At 37.7% G+C, this 894-nt stretch overlaps 1 protein-coding gene across 1 annotated transcript; it reads right to left on the bottom strand.

Moving 5' to 3' along the window:
• Positions 1 to 148: 148 nt before the first annotated feature.
• Positions 149 to 884, bottom strand: LOC108449425 (PR domain zinc finger protein 15-like). Its single transcript, XM_017745371.1, has 2 exons — positions 747 to 884; positions 149 to 361 (listed from the first exon to the last, which is right to left on the bottom strand). The coding sequence occupies exons 1-2, from the start codon at positions 855 to 857 to the stop codon at positions 164 to 166; spliced, it is 309 nt and encodes a 102-aa protein (XP_017600860.1). The 5' UTR covers positions 858 to 884; the 3' UTR covers positions 149 to 163.
• Positions 885 to 894: the final 10 nt, after the last annotated feature.

The following is an 894-nucleotide window of genomic DNA, read 5'->3' as shown; positions in this document are numbered from 1 at the left end:
CTTTTTTTAAGTGTCTAGCATCCTCCTAACTGGGTATCACCTCAATTCTTATGGAATTAGCCCCAGTTCACAGATTAGAGGTAACGGCACTGCAGAAGACAGCAGACCTGTGGACTGGACTTCCCTTTGAGAGCCCTTAATGTTATTTAAAATTCTGAATGATTTACAGACCCTCCACTCCCTCCCCCATCCCAAAACAAGTTAATTTGAAAGTATTTAAAGCTACCTGGCACCTTTTGCAGCTATACTTGTGAGGCTCTGAATCTGCACTTTCATCAGAGTTGTCATCGTTCTCCTCTGATGAGATTCCAATTTTACCAATGAACTCTTCCCTCTGGTGATCATCCATTAGGGCTATGTCCTGTGTAAAGTGGGAAAGAATATTTCGTTTTAATAGATTAAACTTCTTCAGAAGGTAATACCTGGTCACCTTCTGTTGCCATGCAGACTGCTTTGCACTAACTGCTGTAATATTATTTATTTAAAATATCCTCCTGCCTCATTCAAGCCAGAGTTTCTCTGTCCAGGACCACACAAGAAATAACTGTTTATTCAAACAACTAATATTAATTTGTTTGCATATAAAAGGAACTTTAATGTAAAGAGACTCAGTTGGTACAATATTACATCTATAAAAGCATCTTTATGAGCACCACTGAGCGATACAATTCCCCTTTAATTTAATTCCTTACAATTCAGTGTTGTCAAAACAATCTGCCTTTACTAATTGATTATTAACAGAATACCTTAAAATGGACATGAATGTGATCTCTCAACACATCCACCCTGAAAAATTTACGCCCACAGATCTCACACGTGTATTTCTTGTCTCCATGTGTTAGAAGGTGTTTGTTCATATTGCTCCTACATGAAAACACCTAAAAGGAAAAGAGA

The sequence above is a fragment of the Corvus brachyrhynchos genome, unplaced genomic scaffold (assembly GCF_000691975.1).
Source record: "Corvus brachyrhynchos isolate BGI_N302 unplaced genomic scaffold, ASM69197v1 C11738649, whole genome shotgun sequence".
NCBI classification, from domain to species: domain Eukaryota; kingdom Metazoa; phylum Chordata; class Aves; order Passeriformes; family Corvidae; genus Corvus; species Corvus brachyrhynchos.
This window is presented reverse-complemented; position numbering and strand designations above follow the sequence as displayed.